This window comes from Toxorhynchites rutilus, chromosome 1 (genome assembly GCF_029784135.1).
Source record: "Toxorhynchites rutilus septentrionalis strain SRP chromosome 1, ASM2978413v1, whole genome shotgun sequence".
Taxonomy (NCBI): Eukaryota; Metazoa; Arthropoda; class Insecta; order Diptera; family Culicidae; genus Toxorhynchites; species Toxorhynchites rutilus.
In genome coordinates this window covers 33,673,354-33,694,783 of record NC_073744.1, presented here as the reverse complement: position 1 = coordinate 33,694,783, position 21,430 = coordinate 33,673,354, and the positions used below count along the sequence as shown (strand labels likewise).

Here is a 21,430-nt window from a genome sequence, read left to right as displayed (position 1 = left end):
TCCTCTCTGATGTTTGTTTTACATTTCCAACTTTACCCACTACTCGACGTGGGCTATCTGATTTGATTTGAAAAATCATTATCGCAATTATTCATGAGCTGGGGCTTTTCACAAAGTTAAGGACAGTAACGACGACGACGAAGCGGGAGGGGGTGATGCGGAAAATTCAACTATCCTGGCAGGAGATGAGATGATAAATTTACATCTTGATTCACTGCTGAGTGCTTTATGGAAGCGGTGACTGTGTGACGATGACTTTTTACCTTCCGTCTAATGGCGCCGTCGATTCGGCGAAAGAAGATAGTTTTGTGGATGCTTCATGTTGAACGATAGGGGAAAAATATGTACTTTACCTGCAGAACGGCATGGAAGAACCCTAAAACGTATGCTAATGGTTTGAAGGCCGGGTGGGTGCACGCGTCAAGTGTTTGCTGGCGCAGTTTGAAGAAAGTCGCTCGGAGATTCATTTTCAGTCCGTTCGGCGGTTCGGTAACGACTTTCAACGATTTTTGTAGTATACCGATAGGAAAGGATGGGGTTGCCTCGGTCGTTATCCACAAGCGGAAGTCCGGATGAGGCTTTTGAACAGAGTCGAGCAGTTTTTCCAGCGTTTTGATGAAGCCCAGCAGGAGGTGGCCGTTTTGGAGCATTAACCACAGACCCTGCTCGATGGCTAGATGGAGCAGCGCGAGGGCTTTCTTTTCCTGGCCCTGGCCGAGTGAGATGTGTCTAAATTTGGGCCCACTAAAGCCACATCGGTCTGCTAGCTTCATGAGATCGCTGGTAGGGTCCGAACCGGGGCTCAGAATGAAGACGACAGGCGTGACAGCTGACGACTGTTCGAAGATTGAATCGAAGCTTAGTATAGGTGGGGTTATGAACTCTTCTCCCATGATTGTCGACACGAAATTGTTCACTAGGCGGTAAACCCTGTCTACGCGGAAGCAACGCATAAGCATGAGGTGCTGCGAAAAGAAGATAATTATATTTTTGAATGCTCTAATCTATGGGTAGACTTACGTCGTAGGCGTTCATGTTTTCGGCAAAATTCCCAGGATAGTTTGTGGCATCAATGTCATCCAAATCGTACCACTGTTGAGAATACAACGTTTTTTCAACAGCATTTTCGAATATCAAATTCAATACATACACTCGTCCACTCAGCAATGTTTCTTTCCACATGAGATGGCAGATCTCCAAATTTATCCTGGAAAATCTCAGCCAGCAGCAGCACATCTTGCCATCCTTTATCGCTAATCCACGTGGCCGGACAGGCTCGCTCCGCTTTCTCCAGTGCAATATTACCTTTAATGAAAAATTCAACTTCCGCCTGACTCAGATTACCCCTGCTTTGCTCTAATTTTACAGTTATTTGGAAGGAGAAAAGAAGCTTGTGCTTCTCGAAGAACCCAATGCAACCGTACTCGTACACATTACGCGTTAATGTTATGATGATATTATCCAGTCTCTTTGCAAGAATGTTATCCGGGACGGCCTTCCGCAAGGAGTATACGAACACCTCCAGATAGGAACCTAACGAATATTGGTACATCGGATTTACGACAGACATTTCCGAGAGTACGAAGTAAAGTATTGCCCCACGTTGAGCCGCTAGACGGTACTCGTTGCGGAGATGTTCAATGTCAACCGAGGTCTCCTCGGCGAGTTGGATTTTCTGGGAAACTTCAGCAGCCTTCTCTTTAGTATTTTCCAGGGTATTCACCAGCTCCACATTGTCCAGCATGTTCCCGGTGGAAGTAGCCAGCTCACGCAGCAGAGAATCTTCCAGGTTTTTCAGCAGTACCTTGTTTGCACTTGTTTCCGCGATCAGGCTTTCGCGACGTTCCTCCAGGTCGGGACGTTCCGCGCGGACTACCACACTCAGCAGTTGATCTTCGAGACCGCTCATCGTCACTGTGTAGTTAATGATGAGGGCTTTAGCGTACACGGCAGGATCGAAGTTTGGATTCGCCAGCTTGGTGGTGAGATACATGCGGAAGTTGGAATCCACGTCCACCTCCTTGTCCCCCAGCAGCACGAACTGCCGACCGGCTTGGCCTGAAAAGAGCAACCGGTTGCTTAGCAGGGTTGTCTAGACGTATCTATAAATAAAACTGCTAGACCAAATGTGTTGCTAAGCGTGAAACCCGAAGAAGGAATCGTCCGATTTGAGCCATCTTTATTTTGATGAATTCGTCTCTGCTCGTAGATTAATGTAATGGAGAGAAAAATCGGACAATTTTCTGAAAATTGAAGGGCGGTCGGAACATTCGGAAAATTGATTTCCCATATGTTTTAAAATTACATCATCAGCGTTGTCCATTCGATATTTGCGCTTTTGAATTTGATCTTTGTTTGAAAGTGGAAATGGATTTCCAGGTGAAATAACGCAATCCTATATCCTTTATCTTCTATATCTATATAATTAAAAATGGAAGGCCAAATGTGTTGCTAAGCGCAAAATCCGAAGAAGGAAAGGTCACTTTTGAGCCGTCTTCATTTTGTTGTAATTGTCGTTTTCTGCCCATACAACAATGTTATAACGAGAAAAAGTACGCCGGGTCAGCTAGTTAATAATAATAATACTTGGGCGTAGTGCACAAATTACGTAACTAGATTTATGACCCCCTCTCCCTCTTACGTAACGCAATTCTTATCTCTAATAGACAGAAAGTAACACAACGTCGACCGCTTCCCCTCGTCACTTCTCGCGTTGCGTAATTTGTGCACGACGCCTTGTGTGATTTTATTGGTATGAAAATTCTAGGATTTCAAAATATAAAAACGGAGAGTCTATCAAAAACTATCAATAAAAAAATACTTTTCCGTGTCAAATATATACACTTTCTAATGGAGTAAGTAAAACATTTTATTTACAATTAGTGAAAACACCAAACCATCGCCCGGATTGACGGCCAGGAAGGTTTCGCAGTGTGTTTGGTGGGATTGGAAGGGAATCATCCACTATGAGCTGCTCAACTTTAGCCAGACCCTCAACTCGGTTCTCTACTGTGAGCAGCTTGACCGTTTGAAGCAGGCGATTGACCAAAAGAGGCCAGAAATGATCAATAGGAATGGTGTTGTTTTCTACCAGGACAACGCTCGGCCTCACACATCTTTGATGACCCGCCAGAAGCTACGGGAGCTTGAATGGGATGTCCTATTGCACCCACCGTGTAGTCCGGACCTGGCTCCAAGTGATTATCATATCCTTCGGTCCATGCAAAACGCTCTCGGTGATACTGAGTTGGCCTCAAAAGAGGCTTGTGAAAACTGGTTGCCTGAGTTTTTTGCAAATAAGGAGGGGGGTTTATAAGGGGGGATAATGAAGTTGCCTTCTAAATGGCAACAAGTTTACGAACAAAACGGCGCATATTTGACTTAAATAGGATACTTTTTTTTTAGTATGTTAAATAAAGCGTCAAATTTCGATCAGAAATACGACATTTCTTTTTCCCAAACCAAATAAAAGAGGTTATAGGCTATGGTTATAGAAATTAATCTGCAATGACGGCACGCTTTCGAGACTTATGGGAATCGTGATATGCAAACACTTTTAAAACTAACTACTTTCAACAATTTATTCATTTATCACTAATCACACGGCACCACCGGTGCTCCACAAGAACTGCACAGCGAAAAAGAGGGCGAGCCATGCGCTCGCGGCCCTCTTATGACCGCATACTGCTGACGCTGCACGCTCCACGTTGTCGACCGTAGGTTGGCGGACCCGAGTGGCGTGATGTACCAAACGGTTCCGTAACGGCTTCCCCCTTAGCTGAAAGACGTCCTCGGCTTTCGTCTACTGCTGAAGTATCAGCGGTACCTCTCTGGACTCGGGATGGGCCTCGGTTGATGCGATGGTATCCTGTTCGATGACTTCTGGTTTGCTGTTGGTAAGGAGTGTCTTCCAGGCGGCGAATTTCAAAACGATGATTATGGATGAACCCAGTATGCAGATTAGTAAAGTTGATGAGATTACGGATGCTATCCATCCCAGGAAATGAAGTTTCCAATGGAGGTTTTCGGCTGTCAGGTTAAGGTGTGTGATATGGTTACGCTGTTCCATATGTAACTCCTGTAAATGTTCCAACGGAATGTGGTTAAACAGTTTGGTTGGATTTACCTTCAATCCCGTGGTAGGTATGAACGGCTGTATCTCCATGTTTGTGTTGACATATTCCTCGTCATCCAATTTCAGTGTACAGTTTGAGTATTGGATTAGGAACGACCCCTGTAGAGTGCGTTGGGTGACTGAACAGTTTGACGAAAGTGTTACATTGATTGCATTGACGACTATATTGCCATCATTGATTTTCCGAATAGTTTTGTTTCCGTAGGTGCGTTCTATGGGACACTCTGCTGTATTTCCGGAGACCAATTGTTGCATACAACCCGTCAAAGGTTCTAGATCCGTTGAGGAACATATAAACATGGCGTTGGCTTTGGAACAAGCGCTTTTTAACATGAATGATTTCTGTCCTTTCAAATAAAACTGTGTTTGTAGGTGGACTCTGTGGCGATCTACAATGACTGGTTCAATGAAGTTGAGGGTGTACTGTACATTTTTGATCCTGGGTATCTTCAGTATGTACATGAAAATTTCGTTGTTTAATACTGCGTAGGCATTGGCAGTACTAAGTATGCTATCGACCGAGTTAAGCCCGAAACCGTCATTAATGAGGGAATGATGAATGGTTTCCAATTCGTCGAGGTGAATGATGCGGCTGCTTGGGATACTCCGTCTCGCTAGTGTGATCCCCTCTTCGATTATGTCTAAGTAGTATAATAGCTCATCAATTTTGAATATTAATTCTAATACATCAAAGCCCTCTAAGGAATGTATTACATTTTCCTCATTTTCCAGTATGACGTTAATTGCTTTTGTAATGTTGCTCATTCGTGAATCGAAAGCACTATTGATTCTTATTTGCTTGTTATTCTCGCTAATTAATGAATTTAATGACGAATTTATAATCTTAAGGTCGTCTGCATCAGGGCTTCCCGATACGTATTTCCAGGCCTTTCCGAGAGATTCCCATCGTTTTCTCCTACGTAGTGGTTTTATTCGGTTGTAACTCAAGTTTATTTTGTCTAATTTTGCTTTAACTATTGACTTAAAAGGCGTTTGATTCGACAATCTCTCCATAGAAACGGCGTTAAAGTTTTCTACAATTGTTCCAATTGAGGTCAAGTTTATGGGGTGCACAATCCGCAGAGAACTAGTGCTTATTTTAGCGGGTCCTAACGGAACTATAATGATCGGACTCTGATCCAGGGTATGAATTCTCAAGTCTGAAGTGGCCATCCCTACCAGCGTAAGGAGCCACAGTATTCTGCAAGAAAATATAAAGTGTTGTTTTAGTTAGCTCTTTTCATATCTAATTTGTGAATTTTGATAGCCTTTTCATCTGTTACAGTTTTGCTGGTTTGACTTTGGATTTTAATTGGCCTAAATCTATTGGTGTAAGGAGTCGGCTTTCCTTTCCCTTTAACTAAAGCTTCACTGATGGTGAGGTTTTCATATTCTTTATTGTTTTGACTTTCATTTTTCTGATTGTGTATCCTCGCTTCTAACGCAATATTTTCCCTGGCAGTTAGTATTATTTTTGCTTTCTGTGTATTTATATCCTCCGGGTTCAATGAATGAGAATTTCCAAAAATTATATCCCTAGGTCTTAATTTCGTAGTTGAATGTTTGGTATCGTTATATAGGGCAGTTACTATGGAGAGACCTTCGTATAAGGTTAGTTCTTCAAGTTTTCTCCTGTTTGACATGTACATTTCTAAAAACGTGTTGTGGTATCTTTTCGACAATGCCATTGCTGTTACTAGTACTGGCAAAGTGTATATCAATATTTTGATTTTGGAGAAAGGTTTTGAATTTTGAGCTTCTGAAAGATGTGGCTTGATCACATGTTATAGTTTTTGGTAGGCCGAAAATTTTAAAGTATTTTGTAATTACTTCGATCAGCTCATCCGCCGTTTCATTCTGGATTTTGAAAATTTGGGCAAATTTGGAAAATGCGTCAACAAGGGTAAGGAATTTTTCACCCTCCTTGACGTATACGTCAATGAAAATGTTCTCTAATGGTTTGTCGTATGCTCTTCGAGTTATTGGAATTTTGAAGGGACGTCGTTCGTATTTCGCGAACTTGCAGTCCTCACAATTTTTTGCGAATGATTTGATCTTCGTAATCATATCGGGGAAGAAAACTGACTGACGAATCTCCTCGTATGTGAGCTTCCAACTTCTGTGGTTAAAATTATGGCTCTTACGAATAAATTCCTCTTGATCAGTTTTAGAAATAAGATCAGGGAGTTTTAGATTGCAAAATTGTACTTTCATGCCTTTGAATTGATCTTTCATTATTTTAGAACACAATTGTGCAATCTCTAGGGGAGCGAATATACCATTGGATATGGTCGGGGAAAGATAACTTTTAAGAATGTTTCGGATTTCATCTTCGGAATATTCTCCACGGTTGAAAGTATGCCTGCTGTAACCTGAAAATATAGAATAAAATATGTGAGCCGATTTTCTAGGATCGTTTGACACATTAATTATCAGCTGATTCTTAAACTTGTTAATTATTTCTGGTCCATATATCGGGTCATTTTCATAAAGCTCGTTTTGCAAAACGGTTTGAATATTTAGTTCAGATTCGTCAGCTCGTGGTATCCGGGATAAACCATCGGCCACTACATTTTGTTTTCCTTTTTTGTAAACCAACTGGAAATCGAATTGCTCCAGGTATAGCCGTTGGCGAGTCACTCGTCCTGTAGCATCTGTTAACTTGATTTCCTTAGTAAGAGGCTCATGATCTGTGTATATGGTAAACTGCCTACCATACAGATATGGCCGGAACTTTTTAGCTGCAAAATAGATAGCTAACAGTTCCTTGGCGGTGGCAGAATATTTCTCTTCCGCCTTTGTCAATGTTCTTGATAGATAGGCAATGGGTTTTTCACCTCCATTCACTATCTGTGTGAGGACCGCCCCGATCGCAAAGTTTGACGCGTCCGTAGTCAAAACGAACGGCTCGTCAAAATTGGGGTAGTGCAATAAGAGATCCGAACTCATTATATTTTTCAATTCAGTAAAGGCTTTTTCATATTCCGGAGTAATTTCTATGGATTTGGTTTTTCCACGAAGCACACTTGTCATCGGCTTTGCGATTTTAGCAAAGTCGGGAATGAATCTTCTATAGTATGAAATTGTTCCAAGGAAGGATTTTAGTTCCTTCGGGGTTTTCGGAAGAGGCCAGTTTTTCACTGCTTCAACCTTCTTGAGATTAGGTTTAACCCCTTCCGTAGTAACCACGTGACCGAGGAATTCAACTTCTTTACGAAGGAATTCCGACTTGTCACACTGAACTCTAAGGTTTGCTTCCTTTAGAGTTTTTAAAACCTTTTGAATGTCTTTCATGTGCTCTTCCAAAGAGCTGGAAAAAATTATGATGTCGTCCATATAGACGAAACATCTAATACCTAAATGTTTCCGTAATACCGAATCCATCAGGCGTTGGAATGTTGCGGGCGCATTCTTCAATCCGAACGGCATCCGCACAAATTCGTATTTCCCATGATCGACGTTAAACGCCGTTTTTGGGATGTCAGCTGGGTCTACCTCTATTTGGTGGAACCCGCTGGCCAGGTCGAGCACAGAGAAATACTGCGCATTTCCTAGACGATCCAAAATTTCGCTGATTTCCGGTATTGGATACCGATCAGACGGTGTGATTTTATTTAATTTTCTGTAATCTACCACTATGCGGTACTTTTTCGCACCTGAGTTGTCGACCTTCTTAGGTACGACCCAAATAGGAGAAGTCCAGGCAGATGAAGACTCTCTAATAATGCCTGTATCCAACATCTTTTGGATTTGTTCACTCACTATTTCTCTTAGATGGTACGGATATTTATATGTCTTTTGGTGTATTGGCTTGTTATCGGTGGTCTCTATTCTATGCTTTACTTGATGTGTAAAGGCAAGTTTTTGACCTTCCTGGAAGAAGATGCTTTTGAATGGCTGTAAGGTCTTTGCAAGAAGTTTGACCTCCTCTTTATTTAGATGATCCGCAGGGAAATTCAAATTCTCTTTTGGATTATCGGTTTTTATAAGAAAGTCTTTATTTTCGAATGGTTTCGACAATATAGGCTTCGGTAGGCCTTTTGAATGTACATGAACCATCGCACTATTATTCTTTGCCAAGTAAAGTCCCGGTTGGACTGAAACATTTGCAGTAATGTTAAGCTCATCTTCGATTAGAAACGTTCCATCTTGTAAAGTTGGAATTTTCATGAAAGTTTCGAAATTTTCGTGAAAATTCATGGAAGAAGGGAAATACCGGTAAAATTGGTACGTAGATTTCCCAATAATCAACTCGTGTTTATCTGTATTGATCACGGCTTTCAAGGCTGCTAAGTTTTCGTACCCTATGAGCCCGTCAAAAAATTTATGAAATTTAAACACATGAAATGGTAGTGCTCTGTTGACATCTTTCGGAAAAAGATTCGCGTGCACCACTTTATCCAAAATAAATTTTCCATTTTTGTTCGTGACGATGGCTGGCTGATCAGTCACTTTTGCGTTTGCCACATGTTCTGGATTCATATACGATTTGTTCGCACCTGTGTCTATCAAGAATTTTAAGATTCCCTTGTTAGATCGGTAGCGAATGTAAGGAATGAAATTGTTCAAGTTATTGTCTGGTCTTCCTCTCCTCTGTGAAAATTTACTTCGCGTGTATTTTGCATTTCGCACTCGGTCGCGTTATTGTCATCATCGTCATCATCATCATCACTATCCACGTCAACCTCGTTGGTGTTATGTTCCACGCGCGGTTTAAATTGCTGAATCGGTCGTTTGAATGCAGTTTTTGCGTTCGTTTCTTTGGCATATGCTCTGTAAGAGCTGTTGCTGTTGTTGTTATTATTATAGCCACCAGAACCACTGCTACTAGGGTTACTGTGCTGTTTGAAAATTTGTTTTGCGGGTTTCGTTCTACTTTCCGCGTTTTGATTAGTGCATACAGCCTGGTATGCCTCTTCTAAAGATTTTGGTTTCGATTGCCTGATAATGGAGGCCAGGGGCTCTCCGATGTTGTCCAAATATCGTGTGATTGTTATCACATCAACTACCTCTCGAGCCGATAACGGGTTCGAGGATAGATTGGCTTTTAGCCTAGTGTTAATTTCTTTGATTTCATTAAAGAATCTCAAATGATTCTTATCTCCTTTCTTCAAATGGAACATCGCCGACAAATTAGTGGCGAAGTCCTTCTGGTCCCCATATTGTTCGATGAGAACCGATTTGATACCGTGAATGGTATCGGGATCACCATTTGCGCATAATATCACGCGAGCGTCCCCTTTGATTTTATTTTTTATTGCCCGCAAATATATCGAGCTAAGCGAGTCGGGTTGCCCGTTCTCGCTTTTTATTTTAAACATTTCGTAAAGCTCGTTGACTTCCTTGAGCCAACTTGCCAATTCCTTTTTATTTCCGGAAAATTCCGACATATTTTTAATAGGGTCGGGGATGGCATATTTGTTGCCCTCCCTGGCCACTACCAATGCTCGGAGCTGTTCAAGCTCTGTTTTGAGTGCTTCAAGTTCACTGGCTCTTGTTTCCGGCATGATTGATAATAGAGTTTTAGATGTTGAGAAGTAATTCACTTACGGTTGTGTTTGCAGCATCCGGGTGATCCTTCGACGGCTGGTTACTCGTGCGGCGGGATCTTCCACTATTTTAACACCTCACGATCCCACTTCTGACACCACTTATGGGAATCGTGATATGCAAACACTTTTAAAACTAACTACTTTCAACAATTTATTCATTTATCACTAATCACACGGCACCACCGGTGCTCCACAAGAACTGCACAGCGAAAAAGAGGGCGAGCCATGCGCTCGCGGCCCTCTTATGACCGCATACTGCTGACGCTGCACGCTCCACGTTGTCGACCGTAGGTTGGCGGACCCGAGTGGCGTGATGTACCAAACGGTTCCGTGACATTTTTTCGTTTCTGAGCTATGATTTTTTCAAGATTAACCGATCGTCCGAAAAATCATTTTTCCCACTTATCCACAAATAACTTTTTTGATAAAATCTTAACCATCTTAACCTTAAATCTTAAAGTCTTCTTTGAAGAAATATTACAAATTGGATTCTTGTCGCATAGATATAGTCTAGTCGCATGTCGATCATCTTTATCGGTTCAGTTCAGTCGTTTTTTTTTGTAGTACAAGGTAAACCGTTTGGTTTTGGGTGCCAATGAAAATGGTCATCTCGATTCCTCACGGAAATTCCTGCGGAATGTGGATTTGCACGATGAAATATCCTATGCAAAATATCATCTCAATCGGACTTCATTTACTAGTGCCGAAAACGTCAACATTTTAATTTTTTGAAAACCGAAAAATGACCTATGTACAAGAAACCGGGATTATAAGAAAATATATGTTTGATGCCAAATGTTTTAAAATTGCATGAATCATCGAGATTTACGGTTATCTCAAAAACAAACAAAAAATATCCAAAATCGACTTTTCAGACGGAAAAACGACCTAGTGCCAAAAAATTTGACACAATTTTTTTTTGACATCAATCTTTTTCATGTACTCCTCTGTAAAAAGACAATTTTTGACAATTTTTTTTTAGATGTCTGTAGATCTCGACGTTTTATGCAATTTGAAGATATTTGGCATCAAACTTTTTTCTTTAAAACACCGATTTCATGTTTAGTCTCCGCGATGACGAATGTGCAGTGTCGTCATCTGAAGATGACATTCTTTTTTACAAGGCAAATTACTCTATCAGATTAACAGGCTCAAAGTTTCCAACATCGGAACATAAAACTCAGTGCCGTCAACGCGAATTGGCCATGGTGCGGTACGCGGTTGCTCGCGTTTTTTCGGATCAGTTCGTCCGATCGTTCGATCACCAGTGAGAGCCGAATTCAAATATTACGTTGGCACCAGCGGATCAGTTCGCTGTTATCCGGCGTCAAGAGTGGCTCGGTATCGGTCGTTGTGCGGTACGGTTGCACGCGTTTATTTTCTAACACAGTTATTTTCTGTCGCGGCTAAATGGAGTGATTATGTCGAATCTGTGCACCAACGACTCGTGATCACCGGGTGCGAGCAGCGTTTAAATGTTTCTGCAGTGCACAGTTTATTATAAAATTGTAGTGCTGCGTTATGTGGAAACATGTGTTTGGAAGCGTGGTGAAGGTTCCCACATGTATAATAAGGGGAAGCACGTGTTATCACAGTTCCGTGAATATATCAGTTTCGTGTTGCGCATTTGTGCTGATCACCAGTGTAAGCAACTATCAGAATGCGTCGGTTTCATGATTATATATATGTTTTGTGCTGCGTGAAAAAATTTGTAGGAAAAGTGGTAGTTTTTTTCCTCCCTCATGTGCAATCAGCAGAAGCACGTGCTGTGAAAAATGGCGTATCGAAAGTGAATAGAGAAAAGCAGAGAAAAAAGTGTGAGTGAGTGAGGGATGGATAAGTGAGAAATGGAGATAGGTGAGAAAGAAATGAGAGACCGATCACGCGATCACGTGAGTGGGAAATCCACGAAAGATAGGAACGAACGCGTCACTCAGCAGATCAGCCACGAAGGTAAGTTTACTTGTACTGTACTTGTACTTGTACAATAAAAGCATTTCATTTCAGTCACGTGGTCTTGAGCCGAATGCTGTTGCGCTGTGAAACTAGGATCATTGCGTCATATTTTAGAGAATATTATAACCTTCATTATTATTTGTCATATTCATGTCTGGGTGAATATTATGAATTTCATAAGTGCACGTGTATTAAGGAAGTAGTGTACATTGTAGAGAAATTCGGGACAAAATATGTGATTGTGAAATCGAACATACCTGGAAAAAGGAAAAACTTAACGTTTGCAAAATACTGCTTTGTATTCGAAAGAAGCTGTCCAACTTGTCCAACATTTAATCTGTTCTGTTTCAGATTTTTCAGTCTACAATATGATCTATCATTTGACAATTCAACTACTTGTTTAGTCTTTTTTAAAACAAAAGCGACAATCTTTGCAAAACAACTTTTCGTGCCTTACGAGCAGATGTATGACTTTATTGAAAGCATATTTGGAACGCCGAAGAGCTATTTTTTTGACAATTTCATGCCAATTCGTCTTATGAGTTGGTAGCATCATCTCAGATTGAAACGTTGTAGGTGTAAATACATTGGTTATGCAAGCAATGACTACTTTTTGAATAGGGCCAATTTTCTCACTCAAAAACTATATTACCTACAACATATAGGTAAATTTAAAAAAAAAAAAAATTCAAACTACGCTAAAAAATCATTTTTAATAATTGAAATTCATTTTCTTCAAAAAAATTTTTTTTTCAAAAAGTATAAAAAAATTTTAGAGATTCAGTACTACTCTCATTCATATTTAAAGTGATCCTACACCTTTTATAAATATGTGTGATTTTTTCAGAATTTTAGCAGTATTGCACGGTACAAAAAATATATATTTCCAAATTTAGATTTTTTTCAGAATTTTAAGACTTAGTACTGGTTTAATTTATATTCAGATATGTTCGTATGAGTTTTTTGATTTTTGTGATTTTTCAGAAAATTTCGATAACTGCACGGTACGAAAACATCTAACGAGTTTCTAATAATATTTTTTTTATTTTCATTTTTTTCTATATTCTTAAAAGTGCCCCAAACCTTATAATTGGAGCTATTTCTACAATTCGTCACGGTACACCATTGTAAACGCTTTTTTATTATTTTCTGAAATTTTCATTCCCATGTCTATTAAGAACGGGGGAAAAAGAAGAAAATACGTTTTTCACGATAGCTCAGAAAAATTACCTAATTGTCTAATTTGGTACCCTATACAATATTTTCTATAGCTCTGAAAATAATTTTTGGGGCACTTTTTACAAATACATGAATACAATATTCAGGAAAATAAAGAAAAATGTTGGAAAATTTAAAAAAAAAAATTAGAAAAAAAATATGATATTTTAGTAATGTGCTTCTAGGAATTTTCTGAAAAAAAAATTTACAAATATCAAGAAAAACATACGAACACATTTGAATATAGATCTAACCAGTACTGGGTCTCAAAATTTTCATAAAAATAAAATTGGGGATATATATCTTTTGTGCCGCGTAAGACTGTTAAAAATCCGATCAAAATCCCACATATCTAGAAAAAACGTAGAAGTACATTTAAGTATAAATTAAAGTAGTACTGAATCTCTAAATGTCCCAAATTTTTATTTCAATATTTCATTATTTTTTTTAGTACTACAATTTATGATGAGTAAAAAAAACATTGATAATTTTTCTCGATAAACCATAGCAAGATGCACTTTCAATATTTTTTTTTCAAATTTTTGTCTCGAAGTTATTGAAGGTATGCAGAAAATTGGTAGTACGTAGAATGTACGTTTTTCACCATAGATCCTATAGTGCACCACATGGGGTTCATGGCGATAGGGTTATAAAATAGTCAAAATTTCTTATTTGGCACTCTATGCAATATTTTCCCGGTGATTTGGTTTGGGGCACTTTTTACTTCCTTACCCAGCTAGGCCCTTTTGACTGAAAAAGTATAAGACCTATAAAATTTTGATCAACGAATGATGTATAAAAGATTGTTTAATCTCTCATCAAATAATATATAAAACAAATAATAAATAATAAAACAAATTTATAATAACTAATTTTATTGAAAAAAAATTATTTATTTTTTTATTTAAAATTAAAATTCATTTTTTCTAAAACCATTTTTTTAATTCTGTACGAGTTATATGACTAGTCCATACAATTGCCAACAAGTCACTCATGCATCGGAAGAAGGCGACTGTTACAGTGAAAGAGTTTTTCTGACATCCTAAAATTTTTTGCATGTTCTCTTTGAAAAATTACTATCAATGATCTACTTGTATCATTTTTGTGTGAATATTATCACGATTGACATGTTCTGCAATGCTAATGCGAAAATTTATACACAAAAATGCTACGAGTAAAACATAATTTTTTTCAGGAGTCTCCACACAAAGATCTAGAAAAATATAAAAGAAATAAAGTTGACGTCTCCCACAAAACTCCATATTTTAATATGGTCTAAAACATTGTCTAATACACTATATCGCTCTCTTGACTTTGAATACATTTTGGATTAGTTGTAATTTTTTTAAAAGAAAACATAAAAAGTTTTTGTTAGAAAAACGTTTTCCCTGTAAAAATGTCCCTCTTCCAATGTATCACTTGTTGGTAATTGTATGGGCTATTCATATATTTTTTTGAGAATTTAAAAAAAAATTTCAAGAAAAATAAATTTTTATTTTTAAAATTATAATTTTTTTAGAGCATTAAAAAAATTGACATGCTTTCATGAAAATTCAAACAATTTCCTACATTTTATTCTTTGACCATTTTTTTTGTAAACAAAAAAAATTTGGCCTTTGTTAAAAAGTAGTCTAATTATTTTTTGGAGGTCTCAAGTAGGCAAGGTTATTTAAATATCTAGTGTCTTTACACTCACAAAGCTTCACTGCAATCTGAGATGGTGCTGCCAATTAAATCAAAATTCTACTTATTTATGTTTGCGTTTACTTATCGAACCATGGGGCATATATTTACGATCTACGGGTATCAAATACCAACAATGTAATCCCTTGCCTAGACCAAACACGTTTTATGCAAGCTTTATAACTCTGAGTCTGTCTAATTGGTGGTCTGGGGATCTGAATATATGCATCTATGAGAAAATGTTAGCTCTGTGAATGTGAGTTGTGTTTCGCGAAGAATATTTTTTGTTGAATATTTAAAATATCAGGTCATTCACACATTTGTTGGATAACAAAACAAAAGCACCAATCAGATCGTACTTACTTTTGATGTTCTTCTCCAAAATATTGTCGATCACGGGATCGATGTAGTCATCCACATCCTTAAACAGCACCGGCGAACCGTACTTGATCGCCATCTCCAGCTGCCTCAGGAAATCCTTATCGTTGAAGGTCAATATCTTCAACATGTTCGGCGTTTCGCGCTTAACAATCCACTGCAGTGCCTGCTGCTGGGGATCGATGCAAAGCGGAAACCGAGACGCCCTGGTGGTCAGAATGCCGTTCTGGACCGATAACTCGTCCGGTGGAAGACCCTCCGAAGCCCATGTAGCCATTTCGAGATCGCTGCTTAGACTGGAGTTGATGCGGAATGGCTGTCCGTACGGAATTTCCCGTTCATCAACATCCAGCAGCCAATCGTCGAAGATTATCGAGTTGCGGAATTCCCACGAGAACGGACCCGTGTAGGCGAGGAACGATGCCGACAGGAGACATGTTCCCACCACCTTGGTCTTATCCTCTCGGAGATTCTCCAAATCTACCTTCCAGCGATCCCTCTCGGAGCTTAGTCCGGAAATAAGCTTATCCGCCGCGAGCAGCCGCCGCTCGGCTTGCTCCATCATCTCCTGCAGCATTTGCTTCTCCTTTATGGCCGTCGCGTACTTGTTGTTCAGTTCATCCAGCTCTGAAACGAGCTTGTTGATCTCTTTGGTCAGCTTGTTCAGGAGCTTGATTTGACTGTCGAGCTCTGCCTCCAGGAATGCGACACGATCTTTTTTGGGTTTCACCTCGCGGTACACATCGCAGTACCCAAGAACCGCCCGAACAAACTTGAGCAGACCAAAGCCGGCTTTGGAAATAGTTTGCATGTCGTCCAGTTTTTGGGATTTCTGTGAATGTGAACATTTTAGCTTACGCGGTGTAAAAACGAGTCGGACCAACCTTCATGTGTGCCCTAACGTTGGCAACCTGTTTCTGTGAAATCTGATCACAGTCTAGCTCCTGCAGGCTGCGCAAGAAGTTACCCTCGGACATCATCCCTTTGGCGGTTTTCCAGGAGATTTCCTTGAAGCCCTTGATGATGGCCACACACTCGCAAACCACCTGCACTGGCTCTGGTGGGGTAGCGAAGCTGCGAATTTCCGTAATGTCGGACTTGTCCAGATCGGAAAGCGCGAGCCGTGCGACCTCTAGAGCGGGCAGTGCAGCGGCCAGTGCCTCCTCTGCTTCGGCCTTCTCGACGGTGATGATCTTCTTCTGCTGCTCCACCTCGATAGATTTCTCCGAGGCTTCCGCCTTTTTGGAGTTGGCTTTTTCCGTCGCTGAATAAGTTATAGGGAGGAGAGAAATAAAAGAAAAAAATAGCAAACATTCCATGAAAGAGGGAGTTCGTTAAACCGAGCTGCACTATTGTTAAATAACGGTCGGGAAAATTGTTTGGTCAGGGAAAAGAAATCAAGAGAAAAAAGGCACATGTGGCATATGGTGTAGCGTGCCGTTGCCGGTCAACCTACACGTTTCGATGCCGTCCAGCATTTGCTCGCATCGGAGGGCCGCCTCGACGACGTTCTTCCGTTGCTCCTCCACGATGATGCTCAACTGATCAATCTGAAGTGAGGCTTCATTAATTTTCTCAATTCCATCCGATAATCGGGAGCACTGTTGCATGATGAAATTATCTTTCTCCTCTGTTGAAGCGTGACAAATTGAAAATGAAAGATGTACATCGATTCGGGTTTTCGTCTTTGGTGGGTTATTTATATATGGTGAGGAGTTTTTTGGTCCGATGCCACTCTGTGGCATGTTATGTGTGTAGTAGCATTTTCGGATGGAAGGCCCATCGCCAAAATGGAAGGAAGCAGTAAAAAAAACACTGCGAGACGGAAACAGGAATGAATCGAAGGATGGTAGCGTGCAGGAAAAATCAGGCGGAAAATTAGGACGTGAGATAATAACATATCACTCCTAATATGTTACGCCGTTGGAGCTGCTGTTGATGGGGTAGATGGATGGATTGATGTTTTATGGGCCGCTAGGTGATGTTTGCACAAATTTATCACAGCAGAGAAAAAGATTATGGCGGTGATAACTGATTTCCGATTTGTCATGAACGAACCGCAGTCATGCTGTTACGGTAACTAATATTGATACTTTCGTCTGCTCCTCACGTGACTGTGATAATTTCAACAATAACTCAAAGTGTGATCATGATACAGATTATCTAACGATGTTTATTATTCACTTCTCTGGGTTTCCTTCCGGGTCAATGTTCGTCTCAGAAGATGGGTTAGGGAATATATCATGCGTTGTGGAAGTTATGGAACGTTAAACAATCCGATAAACATGTTGATGGCGGAAAGAGGTTTTGGGCTACTGTCGTGAGAATAGTGAAAGTAAGTCTCATTTGTGCATTTTCAAAAATAAAAATGAAACATGGTTGTTCGACAAGTGAAGCAAACGATTTTTGTTAAAGAGCAATCCATAGTCCAATTTTTCCGAAATCAACAAATTTTGAACCGATCCACTCTCCTTTTAAAACCTTGTTTAACATTTTCAATTTTTAGATTTTCATTTTACACTCTATACAATAGTGCCAATGAGTGAATGGAAAAAAAGCGATCTTCGAATTTTCGAACGGGACTTCCAAAAATAAAGTTGAAAATGAAGTTGATTCCCGCGAGAAAATACTCTATCCAAAATTTCAGCTCAATCGGACTTATTTGATTAGCGTCGCAAGGACGTCATAGTGTGAGTTTTTTTAAAACCGAAAATTCACCCAAATATAGGGTTGGGGAAAAAGAAATGTTTAAGTCAAATATGCGCCGTTTTGTTCGCAAACTTGTTGCCATTTAGAAGGTAACTTCATTATCCCCACCCCCCTTATAAAACCCCCCCTCCTTATTTGCAAAACACTCAGACAGCCAGTTTTCGCAAGCCTCTTTTGAGGCCAAATTAGTATCACCAAGAGCATTTTGCATGGTCCGGAAGAGATGATAATCACTTGGAGCCAGGTCCCGACTATACGGTGGGTGCGATAGGACATCCCATCCGAGCTCCCGTAGCTTCTGGCGGGTCATCAAAGATGTGTGAGGCCGAGCGTTGTCCTGGTAGAAAACAACACCATTCCTATTGATCATTTCTGGCCTCTTTTGGTTAATCGCCTGCTTCAAACGTACAAGCTGTTCACAGTAGAGAACCGAGTTGAGGGTCTGGCCATAGTTGAGCAGCTCATAGTGGATGATTCCCTTCCAGTAACCATCTTCTTCAAAAGTGGGTCGATTTCGTTCCGTTTCAGCAGTGCATCGCAGGCGTTGATTCGGTCTAAAAGATTTTTTTGCGTCAACTCGTGTGGCACCCATACATCCAGATTTTTTGGAATCCAATCTTCTGCAAATGGTTCCAAACGGTTTTATGGTCTATACCCAGTTCCTTGTCAATCGAGCGAGTGCTCACATGCCGGTCTACTTGGACGATTTCAACGATTTTATCGGTTTCACGACGATTGGCCTACCAGTACGGGGTGTATCTTCGACAGCCACTACACCAGAACGAAATCGATCAAACCAACGCTGTGCTGTGATAATCGTTACAGTATCGGGTCCATAAACTACACGATTTTTTTCGGCTGCAATGAAGAGTTTTACCTCGCAGGTAGTAAAAACGAAAAATATGACGAATTTCTTGCTTGGTGGACTCCATCTTTGACGCGCTATAACTTGAGACTGAAAAGGACAATCACAACACTGTCAAAACAGCACTTGCAGCACAGATTGTCTTTAAATAGCCGTATAGTATGACCCGATGCGATAAGTACAACACAAGATATGTTCAAATGTTGTCATATATTGATAATATACGACATTTCTTTTTCCCGAACCCAATACAATACATGAAATCGGGTAAAAAAAATGAAACATTGACGTCTTTGCGACAATAGTAAATAATTCTGAATGAGCTGGAAATCTGAGCATAGGATATTTTTTCTCGGCCGAGAGGTTAACGTCACACCTAACACGGTGGGACTTCGGGTTCGATTCTGTCCTGGTCGGGGAAGTTTTTAATCAAAGAAAATTCCACTGACTTGCACTGTGGTTATGCGTATTTTAGAGCTTGCCACTCAGAATGCATTCAAGCGGTGTTATTTGGCCTAGAAATCTCATCTAAGTACCAATAAAAAGAACGCAAGTAATACTATGTTAAGGCGGAGAAGTTCCTCTAGTAACGTTTGTGCCATTCAAGAAGAAGTAGATTTTTTCCAGGGATCAAATTTTTTCAAGAAGCTCCGTTCGAAAATTCGAGATGACCGTTTTCATTGACACTTTATCCTATGAAAACAAATAGTCGAGGTAATCTATGAGTTTGCAGCTCGCAAATCAAAATTGTGAAATAAATATATTTTTCAATGATTGCTATGCTTGCTAAAAACGCCAATTGGAAATTTACATACTCCTGCATTCAAGGTAGACTCATTCCGAGACGACGTGACTGGACTAACGTTAATCATTTCGAATTGACAAATGGCCTGATTATGTTTACTATAGAGGAATTTCATGCCAATAAAATTTTAATCAAAAAATAAAATGTGGAAAATTGTTGAAATTTTCATGAAAAATACCAAAAATTTAATTCAAACAAAACACTAACAAAACAAATATCTTAGAAATTGAAATTTTTTTTTTCGAAAATGTATCAACGTTTTCCCTTTTTTTCAAAAACACATAGCTTTTGCTACTAGCTACTGGATCAATTCAGATGATCGACATATAAAGTTGAAGCCAATGATTCTTCTTTGAAAAAAAAATAAAATTGCCTCTCTGATTTATGTAAAAAACTTCAGCTTCCAAAAGAATCATACAAAAATATAGCGCTCTCTATCTTTACAAAGAAAACTTTAAAAAATACCGCCAATTATTACGAAAATAAAATTCTTTTTTTTTCGAAAGCGCAATATTTTTTTTCAAAACACAGCTTCAATTCTATATGTCGTTCACCTGAATCGGCCCAGTAGTTCAAAAGTTATGATTTAAAGAAAATAGTCATTTTCGGAAAAGGGGAAAATTGATTATTCGAATCAAATTAAAATAGGCTCCCTGAAGGAAAGATAAAAAAAGGGTTCAATATATTTCGATAAGAACCGAAAACTACCAATATTAACGAAAATCTGAGAGTCATTGTATTTGTTTGATATGAAATAGCTGTCGTGTTAGAGCCCCGCGTCGGTCCCTAGGAACTGAAATTGAGTTTTTCGTTAGAAATTCGTTGATCACTGAAACTGACAGTTACAAAAAAAATATGGTTTGTTCTCGAATGTAAGGTAACTGATTTTGGTTTGTCCAGTCGAAAATATGATCATTGTTTGTCCAATTTTTTGAATGCTCTAATTCAGCGCACCTGTCAAATCAGGCATTCGAAAGTTTCAAAACATATAAATAAAATTATCTTTTTCATGAATTACATTAGTTTTATAGTATATGTTTACGGATTCACATGTTTTAAAGGATTATAAAATCCACCTTCTAATGATGTCAATGCAACCCTCATTCGAGCTAACTTTGAATCAATCACCAGATGATTATTTGGCACGTATTCAGATCTTTTCTGGATTATAACACTTATAAATATTGTAAACATCATGCTTCCTCATCATTTGTATCAGATTTATATAGCTAAACCATTGAATTAACGCATACCGATAGCCTCAATTCTGATCATGAGTTGCCCAATTCATTAATGTTGTTTTGTCCACATAATTTCTATAGCAACCGCTTGGCGCACTGCAGTTGGTTTATTGTATCCTTCTCGCATAGCAGAAATAAAGTTTCTCTGTGTTGAGTGTGTTGAGGTGAACACTTTTAAAATGCCAAAGAAAAGGCAATATTCTGAAGAAAGCTTAAATTATGAATGAACCAATATGATGACAGTAAACTCAAACAATGATAAATGCAACATCTACTTGAAAAATAGTTTTTTTTTATTCAAAAATTGTGATTTCTAAAACCGGACAAACCATGATAATTTTTTGGACAAACCATGATAATTTTTTGGACGAACCATGATCAGAGCTGGACAAACCATGATCATAATCGAAAAAATCGAGGAAAATCGTTAAAAAACATAAAAAATTGAATAATTTTAACACCTTATGGTAGTATTAGTATCTAGAGACTTGGGGCTTTTCAACAAACCCGAACTCGTATTGATTATACACTGGAGTCGCTTTTTACGCGGGGGATACGTACCGCGTAAACAAAAATAAACCTGGTGAATTTTAAAATCTGTATAAAAATCTAACAAACAGTGAATTTTTAATTAAAAATGCAACTCATATTTTAACAATTGATTAACTGATTTTTTTTGTATTCTGCAATCATGATATCTGTATCTCTTTTTATTTCTCAGCTACTAATTAGTGATACAATATAAACTTATTTCGTGTAAAGTCACCGCAATTAGCACATTGAATTTGTACGGAAAATCGGAAAATTTATAAAACCGAAGAAACTAACCGGTACACTCAATACAATTTTATCATGATAAACGTTGATAGTCCGTTAGATGTTTACGCT

The 21,430-nt window shown here is 39.1% G+C and overlaps 2 protein-coding genes across 4 annotated transcripts in view; both read right to left on the bottom strand.

Annotated features, from left to right (window-relative positions):
• Positions 1 to 21,430, bottom strand: part of LOC129763591 (dynein axonemal heavy chain 10) — a 191,683-nt gene that overhangs the window by 30,471 nt on the left and 139,782 nt on the right. For both annotated transcript variants that reach the window (XM_055762828.1, XM_055762829.1), the window contains exons 59-64: positions 16,379 to 16,552; positions 15,807 to 16,186; positions 14,908 to 15,754; positions 1,151 to 2,058; positions 1,021 to 1,092; positions 354 to 965 (exon numbers count right to left, since the gene is read on the bottom strand). In XM_055762828.1, coding sequence (XP_055618803.1) covers positions 354 to 965; positions 1,021 to 1,092; positions 1,151 to 2,058; positions 14,908 to 15,754; positions 15,807 to 16,186; positions 16,379 to 16,552 — 2,993 coding nt within the window. The remainder of the gene's footprint in view (positions 1 to 353; positions 966 to 1,020; positions 1,093 to 1,150; positions 2,059 to 14,907; positions 15,755 to 15,806; positions 16,187 to 16,378; positions 16,553 to 21,430) is intronic.
• On the bottom strand, positions 3,603 to 9,909 carry LOC129763594 (uncharacterized). Of its 2 annotated transcripts, XM_055762837.1 has the most exons (3): positions 9,686 to 9,909; positions 4,127 to 5,336; positions 3,855 to 4,029 (listed from the first exon to the last, which is right to left on the bottom strand). In XM_055762837.1, the coding sequence occupies exons 1-3, from the start codon at positions 9,700 to 9,702 to the stop codon at positions 3,988 to 3,990; spliced, it is 1,269 nt and encodes a 422-aa protein (XP_055618812.1). In that variant the 5' UTR covers positions 9,703 to 9,909; the 3' UTR covers positions 3,855 to 3,987. The 2 variants fall into 2 exon arrangements, with proteins under 2 accessions (XP_055618811.1, XP_055618812.1); XM_055762836.1 differs by having other exon boundaries at positions 3,603 to 5,336; positions 9,686 to 9,905.